This window comes from Boeremia exigua, assembly GCF_020726555.1.
Source record: "Boeremia exigua strain MPI-SDFR-AT-0100 chromosome Unknown C7974scaffold_4, whole genome shotgun sequence".
Lineage (NCBI taxonomy): Eukaryota > Fungi > Ascomycota > Dothideomycetes > Pleosporales > Didymellaceae > Boeremia > Boeremia exigua.
This window is the reverse complement of record NW_025763521.1, coordinates 91,889-106,453: the sequence shown is the minus strand read 5'-3', so window position 1 is coordinate 106,453 and position 14,565 is coordinate 91,889. Positions and strand designations below refer to the sequence as shown.

The following is a 14,565-nucleotide window of genomic DNA, read 5'->3' as shown; positions in this document are numbered from 1 at the left end:
TTCTCTGCAGGCCCAAGTCCTATACGTGATTACAGCGTAGTTTAGATCGGACGTATACCGCACGATGGATGACACACAACAGCGCTGTCCAAACTGCCACACCACCACTGAAGACTAGAACGCACAACCGTCTATCGTAAATCCGTTCGGGGAGACTGGACGCGTCTACCCGCCGCAGCGAATACGCCTTCAAATGCCAGCCCCTATCTTCAACACCTGTTATACACATCGCAATAGCACTTCTCAAACGCCGGACAACTACGCAAAGTCAGCACCGCCCACCCAGTCCTTCGCCCGGGCAAAAAGTACTCACTAAACTGCCTCCTGCCCAAACAGCACATGCCACAAGTACTCAAACACCCGCCCGCTCGTCTCGTCCTTCAGCGGCGTCTCCATCAGCCACGTGTAGTACCGCTGATACGCCTCCAGCGGCCGCCGCCTGACCTGCGCGCGCGACACCGCAAACTGCGCACAGCACGGCGTCGCCAGCACGCGCGGCACGTCGCCGTTGCCGAACAACTCCCGCCACGCGGCCGGCATCGCGGCCTCGATCGTGCGGTGCGCCTCGGGCGGGTCGCGGAAGGGCATGACTTCGTGGGGACACCCCGGGTCGGGCGCGCAGCGCAGGTTGGCGTAGCCGTTGCGCTGCACGAAGGCGGTGTTGAGCGTCTGCAGGGCGACGGCGTTGGAGTGCGATGGGTTGTCGGTGTGCCAGGCGGTCGGGTAGCCGTCTCGGTGCGGGTGGATGAAGGCTAGGGTTGCGGGGAGCGCGTGGTAGTTCTGCACGATGTAGGCGAGGTAGGCGTTGGCTTCCATGCCTTTGTTGCGCAGGGTGCGGAGGGTGCGGTTGGTGAGCGGGTCGTGAGGGGAGATGTTGTGGGGGGTGGAGATGTCGATGGAGTAGATTGCGGATTGCCAGTCCGGCAGGTCGGTGTGCACCCAGCGGGTGTCGTCTGTGGGGAGCTTTGCAATTATTACGACGCGGTCGGGGAGCGCGGGGCTAGGTGTTGCTACGGCAGAAGTTTGTGTTGGCGTGCTTGTAAGTTGAGGGGTGGTGGAGGTTGGTGATGTTTCTTTCGTGTCGCCGTGGATAGTTTGCTGCTCGAATATCTTTTGGTCTTCTTCCACTGCCTCGTATCTCCATGGTTTTTCAACGCTGGCTTCGACAGCCTCCTCTTGAATGGTGTTGAAATGCGCGTCAAAGACGAACCATGCGCAGAGCATGAACACTGCTACCGCCACACATTCAAACTGCCTCCTGGAACGCATCATCAACTAATGGTTAGGGTATTCAAGAAATTATCGAATCACACCCGCGAACGTGCTCAAGAGACAGGTTCGAGCAGGCAGAATAACGTGAGAGCTCAGTGTTTGCGCAGATGAGATCGAGTGCAGGTAGCTAGGTACTCAAAGAAAACACCGATTACCAAGGCGAATACCAACTAAGCCCCGAGGTCCAAAGTACCGCGCCTTCTTAAAAAGACTCAATACTCGTCCCCTGCCAGATACAAGAGACCGCGTTCGTCGCAGCCGTCGATGCACCATTACGGCACAGCTCAACCACCATCAAGTCCCGCCGACACACCCGATATTAATTTGGCAAACGCGGGTCTAGGAACTATCTCCATGAGGAGGATCAAGAATTCATCTCGGACTCCTTCTATTGGTAAGACCGCGGCTAATCAAGCCTGGTGATTGGTCGTGTTGGCGACGAGGTGAATCCTTCCAATGTGCTAAGTGGCTGCTACGCGCCTGGTGCAGTGCCGGGGCGCTTATCCCAGTGCGCATTTTCGAGTTCGAAAATAGCGATAAACTCCAAGCTCGGTCTGTTTGCTGATTGATTCATAGAACTACAAGGCAGTTGCGAAAATCATAGTTGGTGATGATGAGTAGAAGTGGCGTGCTGCATGTAGGTGTGCAATCGGTATGGACTGTCTACTCGCTCAATCAGTAGCTTTCTGACTGTTCTTTAGTTCTTTTGTTCTTTATGACGGTGGAATCAATATATACACCCGATCACTATCATCCTGTCACGAATGATCTTGCGAATGTGGAGATCCATTCACATATGCACTACCGCATCGGCAATACTGTCACTGATCAAGAGCGTATGAAAAGGTACTACACACTGAATCATCATTAAACAATTTATCTACTGTTGATCTACTTGTAAGCCTCCGAGTAATAGTAGCTCATGGACACATACCACACACCGGGCCCGACGCCTTCAGCATCTCTACTGTCCTCAATTGCTCATTGATGCGAGTGCTATGGGCTTAGAGATAGCAAGGTGTGCCAGGGGAGAGGCAGTATTTTTATACTCCACACGGCAGAAACACTGCGTGATCTACCCACCACTTCCACCGTAAGAGCCTCGAACCTGCACTGAACTGAGCCGGCGAATGTGTGCCATCGAACTCTTTTGGCGATGCTGTGCATGATTCGAGGCTTTAATGTAGTGCGCCATCTCCACCCGGGACCGCTGGACTAAGAAGTTGGTGCGTGTTATCAGGCGATCCTTCAACTCGTTGAGGCTGAAACGAATCTTTGCAAGCTGTTGTTATCGGAGAAGGGGATTCTGCTGGTTGAGATGCTCTGGAGTCGCTGGTGTTTACACTGGGTATTTAAAGCTGCACTTCACCCCGTCATGTTCATCTTTCCTACACTCAACTTTCTTCACATCCACCCATCTGACACCACCCTCGCACGGTTCCATCAACCTTGCCACTCCAACCCTTGACGGTCCATGATACCAGCTGGCCACTGTGCCAGCACTCCACCTCGACACCAGCACTCCACCTCGGAAGTCAACTCGCCGTAAGTCTACCTTGTCTCCACCTCCACCTCCATCACTATCCACCTCCACCTCCATCGCTATCCACCTCCACCTCCATCACCATCCACCTCCACTTCCATCGCTATCCATCTCCACTTCCATCGCTATCCATCTCCACCTCCATCGCGATCCATCTCCACTTAGACCCCCAGCACATATACTGACTTGGTCATACAGCTCTTCACACACATCACAGCCCACCGATGTACCCGTCTCCAGCGCCATCGAGCTCCTTCTCTTCTCCCGCAGCGCGACTGGGCCAGCGACCACGAGCATGGTTCCCGCACTGCCATGTCTTGGCCAAGATGGAACAAAACTCTGGAAAACCTCAAAAGGCGGGTGGAATGATGAGTTGCTCATGGTTTTTTGAGGCTTCGGCCATTGATGATAATACCTAGCCTCTACCGTTGAAAGTCGTCCCGCATTAGCTTGCTAATACCGCACACTGTGAACAGACTCCCTCCGCCCGTCCCAGACCTCAGAACACGCCGTCAACGACAGCAATCATCACCGGTCTCTCAGGCCATGGTTTCTTGGTGTTCAGGTCAGTGATGACCACACCCAGCCTCTACCGTTGAAAGTCGTCCCGCACTAGCTTGGCTAACACCGTACACTATGAACAGGCTCCCTTCGCTCATCCCAGACCTCAGAGCCCACTGCCAACGACAGCTAATCATCACCGGTCTTCGGGCCCATGGTCATTTTCGGTTCCAGCCTGTGGACCGGCTATCCTTTGACCATGAAACTGTCGCGCACCAGACCTCAGAGCATGCTCTCCGCGTTGCGCAGAACAGCGTCATCACCGATCTCCCCACCCTGCTGTGGTCATTTTCGGTTCCAGCGTGTGGACCGGCGAAGCCTTGACCGTAGCTTTGGCTGTAGAAGCCGTGCTGGCGGGCGGGCGGTTGGTGCGATTGACGGAGTGCGTTGATGAGTGCGAGCGAGGCGGGTGCGAGTTTTTATAGAGGCGGAGCGGGAGTTTGGTTCCGAGGGACCCTGGGGGGGATGGTGCCGCGGTTGGGCTGTCGTAGTTGCACGAATGGAGGGCGGGTACCGGTCTGGCTTTTGTCTGTCTGTACTGGTTCTGTGCACTGGTTCTGTCCACACTGGTCCTGTCCACTGGTGGTGATGAGGTGCTGTGACGGCGCGGGGTGTGGAGGCAGGTGCGGCGGCACACCACAAGGGGATGTTTGGTAGTGCACACGAATGCGATGCTTGAGGCAGACGGATGTGGAAGTGTGTGAAGTGATGAATATAATGTAGAATACATGCTCGCTCTGTCGAAAACCTCGAAATCTCGAACCTCGGATCTCTACGCTCCTCAACGCCCAAACCCCAAACCCACAGCCCAGCAAACCTAGAACCCAAACGGCCCGCCCTGCCCCTGGAACTTGAAGTGCGCGTTCCCCCCAGCCCCCCCGGGAAACCCGCCCTGGCGGAACATGAACTGCTGCCCGCCAAACGGATTCCCATGGAACGGCTGGCTCTGCTGCTCGGGGTTATTGGGATCGTCGCCGCGGTCAAATCGTTCCTTCAGCTCCGGATCCGAAAGCACCTCGTACGCCTCATTGACCTCGGCCATTTTCTTCTGCGCCTCGTCGGGCGTCATGCCCTGCTGCGCGGCTTTATCCGGGTGGTACAGCTTGGTCATCTTGCGCCATGCTTTCTTGATCGCGCGGTCTTCGGCGTCGCGCGGGAGACCCAGGACTTTGTAGTAGTCTTTTGTCTTTGAGCGTTTGAGCAGGGTGTGGGCTTTCTGGAGGAGTTCGTTGAGTAAGGGGTGTGACTGGTGGTGTTCTTTCGCGAGCTCGAGGGTGCGGATTGCGGGCTCGAAGTCGTCGGCGGCGAGCTCGGTTTGTGCGCGGTTCAAGAGGCCGTGGAGGGAGTGCGGGTTCAGGGTTAGCGCTTCGGTGCAGTAGGGGGTCCCCTTTTTGGGGTTCGCCATCTCGTTGTACGCTTCGCAGGTCATTTCGACGAGCTGGGTGTAGAGTCCCGAAGGGGCGTTTTTGTTGATGTAGCCCAAGGCGATGTAGGCGGCGAAGTCTTCTTTGACTTCCTTGAGCAGGCCCGGCTCGTCCTCGCCGCGGTCGATGAGGAGTTTGGACGCGGTGGCGAACTGGCGCTTGTCGAAGTTGTTGCGGAGTTTCTTGAGGGTCTTGTCGAGGGCTTTCTCGCGGCGGCGCAGCTTCATGCAGGGTTTGGAGTCCGGGTCCGACTGCAGACACTGGGCGATGTGCTTGAGGCCCTTGTCGGTCTCGGCGAGCGAGTAGAAGGCCATGGCGGAGCTCTGCAGGTGCGGCTCGATGTCGCCCTTGTTGATCTGCAGCAGGTGCTGCAGGTCGGCGATGCCCTCGACGACCTCGCCCTTCTCGAAGCGGCAGCGGGCGCGCGTCTTGCGGATGTCGTAGGCGGCGCCGGCGACGACAATGGCGGTGCCCGCGTTCTGGATGCAGGCGTCCCACTCGCCCTTGTCGGCGGCGTCCTGGGCGATGAGGGCGGCGCCCTGGGCCTCGTCGAGCAGCGCAATCTCGTCGGACTTGTTGGCGGCCTCGTAGTCGGTGCGGGCGGCGGCCCAGTCGGCCTTGCGCGCGCGGATCTTGGCGCGCTGCAGCAGGGCGCCCTCGAAGCCGGGCTTCAGGTCCAGCACCTTGTTGAAGTCATGCTCGGCCTGCTGGGTGCGGCCCAGCGAGAGGTAGGCGGCGCCGCGGCGGAAGTAGGTCAGGTAGTTGCGCGGGTCGCGCGCGATGGCCACGTCGAAGTAGACCAGGGCGTCCTGGTGGTTGCCCGAGGCGAGCTTGACGCTGGCGTCCTTGATCAGCTGCGCGACGGGCGTGTCGGCGGGGACGTCGGCGGGAGACAGTGCGCGCGCGAGCGGGAGCAGCAGCGCGAGTGACGACAGCCGCAGGATCATGGTGGCGACGGGCAGCGGACGCGGGACAACGGGTGCGAGGCGGGAAGAGGGCAGCGGGGGCGCAGGAGGGAGGGCGCCGGCATGGGCGGTGGATTCGTGGCTTAAATGAGGGCGTGAAAGTGTCCTCAGTGAAAGTTGTCCTCTTCGCCAGGGTCCGCAGCCGCATGAACCTCCACGGACGCCAGCCGAGCCCCGACCGGGGTCCCCTGCTGCGCCCCATGCGACGTCCGCGATGACGCCTGTGGACGCCCGTCGCCGCCGCAGTCAAGGCCGGTTCGACGTTGATATCGCCTGGCCTGCTCGCCTGCTCCAGTGCTCCCACGCTTCCTCCCCCAGTCCCCCGACATGGCCCAAATGAGACTGCGCATCGACGGGCGCACATTCCGCGACCCCCAGAACCGTGAGGTCACGCTGCATGGCATCAACTGCGCCGCCGACGCGAAGTTCCCCGCAACCCCAGATTTGCCCTCGCACGTCTCCGAGGGCTTCTTCGACGGCGACAACGTCTCGTTCGTCAACCGCCCCTTCTCGCTCGCCGATGCCGCCACCCACTTCTCGCGCCTGCGCAGCTGGGGCTACAACACCATCCGCTACGTCTTCACATGGGAGGCCATTGAGCATGCCGGTCCGGGGAGGTACGACGAGGAGTGGATCGACCACACGATATCCTTGCTGAGGAAGGCGAAAGAGTACGGCTTCTACATCTTCATGGACCCGCACCAGGATGTGGTGAGTATGGCGGCCAAGTTGCTGGCCTGGCTGACAGACGCAGTGGTCGCGGTTCTCTGGAGGCTCGGGCGCGCCCATGTGGACGCTGTACGCATGTGGTCTTGACCCCCAGCACTTCGCCGTCACCGAGGCCTCGCTGGTGCAGAACACCTACCCGGAGCCCGCCCAGTTTCCCAAGATGATCTGGGCCACCAACTACACACGCCTTGCCTGCCAGGTCTTATTCACATTGTTCTTCGGCGGGCGAGACTTCGCGCCGAAAGCCATCATCGACGGCAAGAACATCCAGGACTACCTCACAGACCACTACGTCGGGGCGATTGCGCATCTTGCCAAGCGCATCCACGACGCAGGCGACCTCGAGTACGACCCCATCGTCGGGTGGGAGAGTCTGAACGAGCCCAACAAAGGCCTGATCAGCTACCAGGACATCACTGTCGTCCCCAAGGAGCAGCAGCTCAAGAAGGGTACGACGCCCACCGCGTGGCAAGCCATACTAACCGGATCTGGTCGTGCTTGCGAGATCGAGACTTGGGACTTTGGCGGCATGGGGCCGTACAAGTCAGGGACAGCACTGATAGACCCCGAGGGCATATCAGCCTGGCTGGCGGCCGACTACGACGACACACACTACGGCTGGAAGCGTGACCCCGGCTGGAAGCTCGGCGAGTGCCTCTGGGCGCAGCATGGCGTCTGGGATCCGACCAACGACACCGTCTTGAAGAAGGACTATTTCGGGATAGACCCTAAGAACAACGCCAAGATTGACGCAGAGTACTTCACCAACCACTACTGGATGGCCCACTACCGGGCGTATAGCAAGATGATCAAATCTATCTTTCCTGACTCGTTAATGTTCTTCCAGCCGCCGGTGCTCGAGATACCACCGAGCATCAAGGGGACTCCAGACGACGATCCCAACATCATCTTCTCGCCGCATTATTACGACGGCATCACATTGATCACCAAGAAGTGGAATAGAGTGTGGAATATCGACGTCTTTGGCGTGTTGAGAGGGAAGTACTTGACACCTGCATTTGCCATCAAGATTGGAGAGAATGCGATTAGGAATTGTTTCGCCCACCAGTTGACGGCGATCAAGGATGAAGGCACGGAATACATGGGCGTCCACCCGTGCATATTCACCGAGATTGGCATTCCCTACGACATGGACGACAAGTACGCTTACAAGACCGGTAATTACAGCAGCCAGATAGCAGCATTGGATGCCAACCATTTCGCGCTGGAGGAGAGTGGGGTCAACGGGTTCGCGCTCTGGACCTATGTTGCGATAGTAAGACCTCCCCTTGACAAACCCAAGACCCAGCTAACATCCCAGAACAACCACTACTGGGGCGACCAGTGGAACGGCGAAGACCTGTCCATCTTCTCGCAAGACGACAAAGCCGTGCCCGCCGGCGCCTTCTCGCCCTCCGACTCCCGCGCCTCGCTCGACACCACCTCGCCCTCGTTCTCGCGCGCCCAAGCCTCGACCGACAACCTCAGCGTGACCCCCAGCACCCTCAAGCAAACCATCACCGAAGAGCGCATGGCCACGCACAAGCGCGACGACGGCGACGTCGCCGGCCTGCGCGCAGCAGAGGCCTTCATCCGCCCCACCCCCGTCGCGGTGCACGGCGACATCTCGTCCCACGGCTTCGACCTCAAGAGCTGCACGTTCCGGCTCGCGCTGCACGCGCCCAGCTCGACGCCCGAGGACGCGCCGACGATCGTCTACCTGCCCGAGTTCCACTTCCCGACCGCGGCGGTCGAGGTCAGCGGCGGCACGTGGGAGATTGGCTCAGACGAGGCGGATGGCGCGCTGAAGCAGTCGCTACGCTGGCGGCATGCTGAGGGCGATCAGTGGATTACGGTGAAGGGGGTTGTGAGGAAGCAGGGGGGTGCGCTGGGGACGGAGGAGGATGAGGGGTATTTGCAGCAGTGCCAGAAGCAGAGTTGTGTGGTGATGTAGATACAATCATGGAATACAGAGCGCGATAATTCAATGTTTGGTATGGTCACGCCATGGTTGTCCGATTTCCCCACGTTAATGCACTCCACAGTGTTGTCGTTGATGTTGACCAGTCAGCGGCGGCCGTGATGTAATGTCGAACGACCCAGGTCACGCCGTCAGCTCCAGACGCACATAGCTCGGACTTACCTGGCGCCTGATATCGGCGACGCTGCTCAGGCGGTCAGTCGAGGCAGGCTGCAATGTAATATGTATATAGAGTGCAAGTCGCGGTGGAGCTGGCTGCATAGCCTATGCGCCTAGGCAGCAGCTGACACCGCGACAGAGACGCGTTGAGCCGGGTGGTGAAAAATGCGAGTGGTGTCCTCACCGTACATTGCACACAGCAGTGCAGCATGTTTGTGCACAGCGCGACCGTGTGCTAACACGTTGCACCCTTCACCGGCTTTTGGCGGTCACGGCGGCGCGCGCCAAAGCTTCCTCTCTTCCAAACTTCCTGTGTCTCCTGCGTTCTCTCTCCCAGTTAGTTGCCGCACCCCACGTCCACGTCCACGCGCCCCCGCCACCTCCGCGCACGCGTATTGATCCCGGCACAGGACGTCTTCCCAGGGCCCGGCCTTGCCCCGCGAACGCTGCACCCGGCCGCCGCCTCGACGATGAACGCTGCCGCCGCCGTCTCCGCGCCGGTGCTCAACGGCGGCGCCCCGCGCAACGGCGCCTCGGACTTTTCGCAGGTGCTCGAGGCCATCCACGCCGTCTACGCGCCCGCCTCGAGCAACGACACCCGCCGCCAGGCCACCGAGTACCTCGAGCACGCCAAGCGCGACCCCAATGCGCCCTCGCACGGCTACACCCTCGCCGCCGACCAGGCCCAGCTGGTCCACGTGCGCTACTACGGCCTGGGCTTGCTGGAGTACTCGATCAAGTACGGCTGGGACGACTTCAGCGCCGAGCAGGCCGCCGCGCTCAAGGACTACGTGCTCGAGCTCGCGCGCGACGTCACCGAGCGCGACCAGGCGTACTTCCGCAACAAGGTCGCGCAGCTGTGGACCGAGGTAGCGAAGCGCAGCTGGGGCGCCGAGTGGCTGAACATGGACGAGCAGCTGGTCGCGCTGTGGACGACGTCGCTGCACCACCAGGCGATTGTGCTGTACGTGCTGGAGACGCTGTCGGAGGAGGTGTTCAACCGCGAGGACGCGACCGCGGGGCTGCGCGGCAGCGACCTAGGCCGCGCGTGCGTCGAGATCTTCACCCCGCTGCGCGTGCTGCAGGACCAGCTGCCCGCGCGCGACAAGAGCCTCGACGTGCGCTGCGGCGACGACGGCTGGCTGCGCCGTCTGTGCGACAACCTGCGCTGGGTGCTGGAGCAGGACTACCAGGGCCAGGAGGCCGTGCGGGCCTCGGGCATCAAGACGATGAACGCGCTGCGCGCCGCGATGCCGTGGATCATCCCCAAGGCGATTGCCGCGACCGAGGTCATCGAGGCCGTCTGCAAGGCGCTGGCGGTGCCGGTGGTAGAACTGCAGCTGGTATGGATGTTCGACGTGGGCGTAACTGACACTGACACACACAGGCCGCTGTTGAGGTCCTGCAGGCCGTCTACAGCCGCAACCACCTCCACGACGACGAGTTCCAGCAGCTGGTGTGCCCCATGTTCACCCCTGAGCGCGTGTTGCTGCTGCGCGAGGTGTACAACTGGACGCTGGCAGACATGAACATCGACGACCTGGACGACCAGAAATACACCTTGTGTAAAAAGCTGTCCGAGGTGCGTTCTATATAATTTCCGAGACATACTCTGATTATCACTATGTACTGACTGCCCCCCCAGCTGGCTAACAGCCTGGGCCTCTTCATCGAACAAAAGCCGCAGAGCATCCCCGAGGGCAGCGACCTTGCCGGGGTCTTTGGCTTCCTCTTCGATATCCTGCGGAACCCCAGCCTCGTCGTCTCAATACCCGTGCTCCACTGCTGGACGAAACTACTGCGGTCGCGCGTCGTGCGAGACTCCGAAGTCGTTACTTCAATGGTCGCCGGTCTTTTGGAGACATGCTGTGCCCGTCTGATCCGCTACGAGTCGCTGCCCGAGGACACAGCCGATGTCACGCTGCAGTTCCTCAACGAAGACATCGACACCGTGCCCGAGCGCCACGCCTTCCTCGGCAACTACCGCAGGTTCTGTGCAGACGTCATTGAGGTGCTGGTCCGGCGGACGCCGGTCGAGGCCATGCAGCACATCCTGGCCCAGGCGACCAACATGCTCTCCAACCTGTACAGCGACAAGCCGGCGTTCCAGCCGCAGACGTTCTCGAAAAACTCCGCGGCCGTGCTGCAGGTCGATGCGCAGGTCACGGTCATCGACGCGGCCATCAAGGGGTACCTCAAGTGGCTGAACACGCAAGGCGAAGACATGCAAGAGGACGAGCGGAAGCGCGCGACCATGGAAAACTCGTTCGAGGAGTGGGGGCGGCAGATCCTGCAAGCACGGTTTGAAGACCCGGAAATCGCGAAGAAGGTCATCACGCTCATGTCTACATTCTCAACCAAAGCATTACCAGACCGCTCTGCCTTTGCCCTGAGTTTCCTTGAGTACATGCTCACCATCCGCCTGGCCGACAACCCCGAGTTTGCCCAGTACTCGGACGCGGTCAAGGATCTCGAGCGCATCTCCAGCTTGGAGATGCAAAAGCTGGCGATGAAATTCGCCGATGACTTCATGAACGTATACGACCAACTAGAGAACAAGGTCAACGAGATGATCGCTGACCCCACCACCGACGAGCGCCAGCGCATGGCCTACTCCTCTTTCCTTTTCATTATCATTCATAGATGCACGACACTAGACAAGGCGACGCAAGAGCAGCGCATGCGGCAGATGCTGACCCAGGTCAAGGACGCGTGGAGCAACGAGGGCTTCTCCGCGTCGATCTCCGGCTTCCAGTCGTTCTGCAGTATACTTGGCATGGGCCAGCTGCCGGACTTTCTCGCCGCGAACAACTTCCGCGGCGTGCAGGACTGGTCGAACCAGCCGCTGGGGGCCGAGGGCCAGGCGCTGCAGGCGGCGGTGCTGGAGCGCTCGCAGCAGCTGCCGCTGCGGCTGACCAAGACGCTGCTTGCGGCCTCGACGGAGAAGCTGAGGGACGGCTCGCCGGCGTACGAGATGGCGGCGGCGCTGTGGGCGGAGGCGATCCCCACGCTGCTCCCGAATCTGCTCCAGCTGGTCAGCCACGCGCAGGCCTTTAATGATATCGACAGCAACTGGTCGCATCTGCCGCCGGAGCTGCAGCAGGTCATCCGCAGGGTGCTGACCGACCGGTTCTGGCAGGCCGGCATCTCGACAGAGAGCAGGGATGCCTTTTTCGCGAGAGTCAGCGGCTCCAAGTCGACGTACGAGGGCTTCGCGTCGACGATCCGCGGGACGGTGCGCCAGATCAGGGAGAGCTCGTACTACATCCTGTACTCGCTGACCAAGTTCCGCGAGCACTTTTATGGTATTTCAGAGCTGCCCGGGCCGCTCAGCCAGGCGCTGTTCGGGCACGCCCACGCGCTCACCGCACACCACCTGTCGGTCCTGCTGACGGTCTCGACACACCTGATCGAGGGGTGTCCGCCGCACCTCCGCTCGCACTTCCTGCCGCCCATGATCCAGGGCCTGTTCCGCGAGCTCGACCGCAAGATCTCCGCCGAGTGGGACGAGGTCGCGCGCCAGATCGCCGAGTCGGGCGAGAACGACAACCTGACCGACGAGATGAAGACGGAGAGCATCCTGCGCCAGCTCACCTACTCGTCCGTGTCGCTTGTCGCCGTGCTGCTCGACTCGCGGCAGGGTGCGTTACACTTCCAAACTCCCCCAGCAACCTGCTAACCCACCCGCAGACTTCGGCCGCGACGACCCCTCCCGCGACCCCGCGACCCCGCTCATCTCCGAATACCTCCTCACGACCCCCGCCGTCCTCGAGCCCATCCTCATGTTCTGCAACTCCACCCTGCGCGTCCGCGACACCCGCTCCGTGGTAACCACCGTCCGCGTCCTGCGCACCCTGCTCCCGCGCTTCAAACCCCCCTCCCCGATCCGCGAATACATCTGCAACACGCTCCTGAAATCCGCAATCACCTCGCTGCACGACCCAGCGCTCGTCGACGCGCACAAAGACATCGCGAGCCTCATCGCGGCGACGATCGCGCTCGACCCGGAGACGCCGCGCGCCATCATCCTGTCTTTACCGGGTATCGGCGACGCCGCGCGCGTGGATCGTCGGCTGGCGAAACTCGCGAATGCGAATCGCTCAGATGACAGGTTGCAGCGCGCGGTCGTGCTGGATCTGCTGAGTAGTATTAAGGGCGTGGGGATCCATGAGCAGGGCAGGATTGTTAGGCAGGGGAAGGTGAGGAGTAAGGTGTTGGAGAGGTATATGGCTGTTGATGGGGGTGAGGGGGAGGGGGGGCAGGGGCGGAATAGGGGAGGGAGTCCGGATTTGGGGGGGGTCGCGGATATGTTTGGGGGGGCGTAGGGGGTGGTATCCGTGTCCGTGTCGGGGCGTAGGCGGATCGGGGAAAGCGAGAGGGAGAGGGAGTCGGGCTTCGCTGCCGGAAGCGGGTCCGGGAAGGCGTGGCGGTTGAGTGCGCATGCGGATGCAGCGCGGCGGGTGTCTTGATGCTTTTCCCACGCGCCCTTACTCCTCACTCCTCACGCAAGGTACCTGGTTGTCCGTGGCTCACGGCGTGGAGACAGCGATGTCGATATCTATATTTATATTTACATCTATATCTATATACATGTTTACACTTGTATCCATACCTCTCCATCGAAGCACCAGCGTTACCAGCGCACCACCAGCGTTACCAGCGCACCACCAGCGTTAAGCGTACCACCAGCCCCCGTCCCCGTCCCCGTCCCCGTCCCCGTCCCCATCCCCGTCCCCGTCCCCGTTCAAAGCGAGCAGAAAAGACGTCTATGCATCCATACCGACGATTAATCAGCGTGTTTACCATCACCATTGTTGTTCGTGTTTACGACACGCATCCGCGTCCGGCGCCCGCTAATACACGCAGCGAGCTGGGGTGCAAAAATACCGCGAGGTTTGTATACTGCCTCCGCACTTCTTCGGCGGCGGGGACCAGCAGCTGCAGCAGCAGTAGACATGTAGTACATGAGTAGAAGTGTACAGGTATAGAGGTGCAGATGAGCATGGTGTCAGCAAAAAAAGATGCTCCCTGCCAGATTCGAACTGGCGGCCTTCGGATTACTTGCTCAATGAGCAATCATGACTCCACGCTGAGGTGGGGGATATGAGACCGACGTGATAACCGACTACACCAAGGAAGCTGGTGTTTGTTGATGGAATCAATACCACATTCATCGTTTATATTGTTGATTAATGGTCGGCGGAGAGAGGAGGGGGAAGGGTCCGAGTCGGTGGAGGGGTTGTGTAGATACAAATTTGGTACGGGTGGGGCGGTGGGGCGGGGCGATTGAGGCTGAGGTTCGGGTGTGGAAGCGAGGCGAGGCGAGGCGTTGCGCGTCGAGACGGGATGGGCGAGGCGTGATGTGATTTGAGGGCGGTTGCGTGTGTCTTGTTTTCTGTCTGCGCCCGTATTCTTCTTTTATGTGTGCATCTGTGTAATCTTCTGTATCTGCATCTGTCTTCTTCCATGTCTGCATCTGTGTCTTCTTTTGTCTCTGCATCTGTACATCTTCATATCCACATGTGCGCCGCTCCCTCATTACCACAATATCCATGTACAACACAAACCCCCCAGCCTAAACGCCAGTCATGCATCGTACAACACCGAAGCCCCGCTGCTTAGAATGCCCCCCCTCCCCCTCCCTTGGTTTTTTCACACGGCCGCCCGCGCCCCCGGCTCCGGACTCCGCGGCATCCCGGCCAGCGGCACGCTCGCGGTGGGCAGCACCCCGTAGCGCCCATACGTCTTCTGGTCCACACTAACATAATGCGGCAGCCGCCCCAGCAAGTTCGCCTTGGTCTCGACCCAGCGCAGGATCTTCTCGTGCGGGACCAGGAACTTGATCCAGCCGGTGGCCCACAGGTAGCCGATGCCCGCGCCGCACAGGTGCCCGATGAAGCTGACGTGCGGGACCAGGATGGAGGTGACGAG

The 14,565-nt window shown here is 60.2% G+C and overlaps 4 protein-coding genes and 1 non-coding gene across 5 annotated transcripts; 2 read left to right on the top strand and 3 right to left on the bottom strand.

Moving 5' to 3' along the window:
• Positions 1-312: 312 nt before the first annotated feature.
• Positions 313-1,272, bottom strand: C7974DRAFT_354851 (uncharacterized protein; the record flags this gene model as incomplete). The annotated part of the gene is made up of 1 exon (XM_046139561.1): positions 313-1,272. One exon carries the CDS (start codon positions 1,270-1,272, stop codon positions 313-315), a length of 960 nt encoding a protein of 319 aa, XP_045998625.1.
• A 2,841-nt stretch (positions 1,273-4,113) lies between these two features.
• On the bottom strand, positions 4,114-5,872 carry C7974DRAFT_140639 (DNAJ domain-containing protein). The gene has a single exon (XM_046135586.1). It carries the CDS (start codon positions 5,745-5,747, stop codon positions 4,194-4,196), a length of 1,554 nt encoding a protein of 517 aa, XP_045998624.1. The 5' UTR covers positions 5,748-5,872; the 3' UTR covers positions 4,114-4,193.
• Positions 5,873-5,913: 41 nt separating this feature from the next.
• C7974DRAFT_461932 (glycoside hydrolase superfamily) lies at positions 5,914-8,539 on the top strand. Its single transcript, XM_046146185.1, has 3 exons — positions 5,914-6,476; positions 6,520-7,770; positions 7,804-8,539. Exons 1-3 carry the CDS (start codon positions 6,093-6,095, stop codon positions 8,446-8,448), a joined length of 2,280 nt encoding a protein of 759 aa, XP_045998623.1. The 5' UTR covers positions 5,914-6,092; the 3' UTR covers positions 8,449-8,539.
• Positions 8,540-9,104: 565 nt separating this feature from the next.
• On the top strand, positions 9,105-12,959 carry C7974DRAFT_306469 (armadillo-type protein; the record flags this gene model as incomplete). The annotated part of the gene is made up of 4 exons (XM_046138085.1): positions 9,105-9,977; positions 10,022-10,216; positions 10,280-12,275; positions 12,325-12,959. The coding sequence occupies 4 exons, from the start codon at positions 9,105-9,107 to the stop codon at positions 12,957-12,959; spliced, it is 3,699 nt and encodes a 1,232-aa protein (XP_045998622.1).
• Positions 12,960-13,656: 697 nt separating this feature from the next.
• On the bottom strand, positions 13,657-13,774 carry C7974DRAFT_t46. Its single transcript has one exon. It is a non-coding gene; the product is annotated as a tRNA-Met (tRNA).
• Positions 13,775-14,565: the final 791 nt, after the last annotated feature.